A 1,367-nucleotide genomic window follows, 5' to 3' on the forward strand; every position below is an offset into this window, starting at 1 on the left:
GGGCACCATGGCTGGTATGGAGTTGGTATCACATGAGTGACCCTCTACAAACTTAGTCCCATAGAGTCCCATAGAAAAACACAGAAAAGTTGGTGAATGCAGTGACATGACTCAGTCTGAGTTAGGACTCAGCAAACTGCACAAGTAATTGTCAACAGGGGCATGAGGATCTTGAACAAGAGTTGCTTTTCTTTATAGCTTATTTTTGAGGGCACACCCAGTTTAGGAAGTTCTCCATCTAACAGTTCCAAAGTCCTCAGCTGTAGCTTTTATGTACAGACTGCAGGTGACTAGAGAGCACTGTGCCTCCGCTGCACAGAGGTAGGTGGCTGAGTCCCCTGGCTGGGTGGCTGTGATGTGCAGGGTGCTGAGACGTTCTTTCTTATCTAAGGTGCCTCTTATTCTTCCTTTGTCAATGTCACTTGTAAATAGCCTCAATAGAAATATGGGGTATTTCTCTTCCTGTTTATACCACAGTAGGCTTTGGAAGGTAGTCACTTTATAATGGCAGTTGAGAGTTGCATTGTCTCCCTCGTGGACAAGCAGAGATGGGGGGCTCTGCATCACCTCGTCATCACTGTACACCCCTGTTTAGGAAAAAGCAACACATAGAAGTTAGCCAGAGAGAGTGATGTCAAGTCAAGTCTTCTCAGAGATCATGATTATTCTTCATTAAAACTGTAAGTGATCCCAGATAAGTCAGAATGAGTCCTTCTTTTTCCTCCGACTGTTCTGGGCATCAATCCTCAGTTTCCCAGTTGTCTCTGACCCTTTCCAGTAGAGCTACTCACAGCTCAGCTGAAGCCATAAGATCACCAGTGAAGCTCGTGGCCACTTCTCCATCCTTCAGTTCTTGGGTTTGTTTTCCTGGGTAAAGTGGGATTTACTGCCCTGAAATTTTTGCTTCTTTTTTGAACCAATACACTCTTTTCTCCTCACCATGCCCACAAATCCACACACACACACACAGACACCAGAAAGGGAAATAGCAATTTGGCTCTTCAGCCAACCAGAAAACCAAGTATCATTGGGTCCTAATTCAAACTCAAGTCCCTCCCACTCAAGCACTCAGGGGAGTCATATGAATGAGAGCACTGCCATCTTGTGAGCAGGTGCAGAAAAGCTTAGGTTTTGGATCCATGTGTTTTATCAGTGATGATAGAGCCTTCTTAAATTGTCTCACCCTATAAGGACAGACTTCTTGAAGCTATCCAAAACTTTAACAGTGGGTCCATGGCTCAGTGAAGGCAGAGAGGAACAGTACACCAGGAAGTCAGTTAGTGCAAGTCAGAACCTGCACTGTGAGTGAAGGGCTGAAGCACTGTGGCGAGTCAGAATGGGGGATGAAGAGGGGAGAGAGCAGAGAG

General features: G+C 45.7%; 1 gene segment (V, D, J or C); it reads right to left on the reverse strand.

The window, feature by feature from the left end:
- Window positions 1-222: 222 nt before the first annotated feature.
- Window positions 223-962, reverse strand: LOC119037114 (T cell receptor alpha variable 36/delta variable 7-like). The segment is given in 2 exon segments: window positions 223-587; window positions 792-962. Coding segments are annotated over 2 exon segments (417 nt in total).
- Window positions 963-1,367: the final 405 nt, after the last annotated feature.

Source organism: Artibeus jamaicensis, unplaced genomic scaffold (assembly GCF_021234435.1).
Source record: "Artibeus jamaicensis isolate MK-2021 breed Jamaican fruit bat unplaced genomic scaffold, CSHL_Jam_final contig_887, whole genome shotgun sequence".
Classification (NCBI taxonomy): domain Eukaryota; kingdom Metazoa; phylum Chordata; class Mammalia; order Chiroptera; family Phyllostomidae; genus Artibeus; species Artibeus jamaicensis.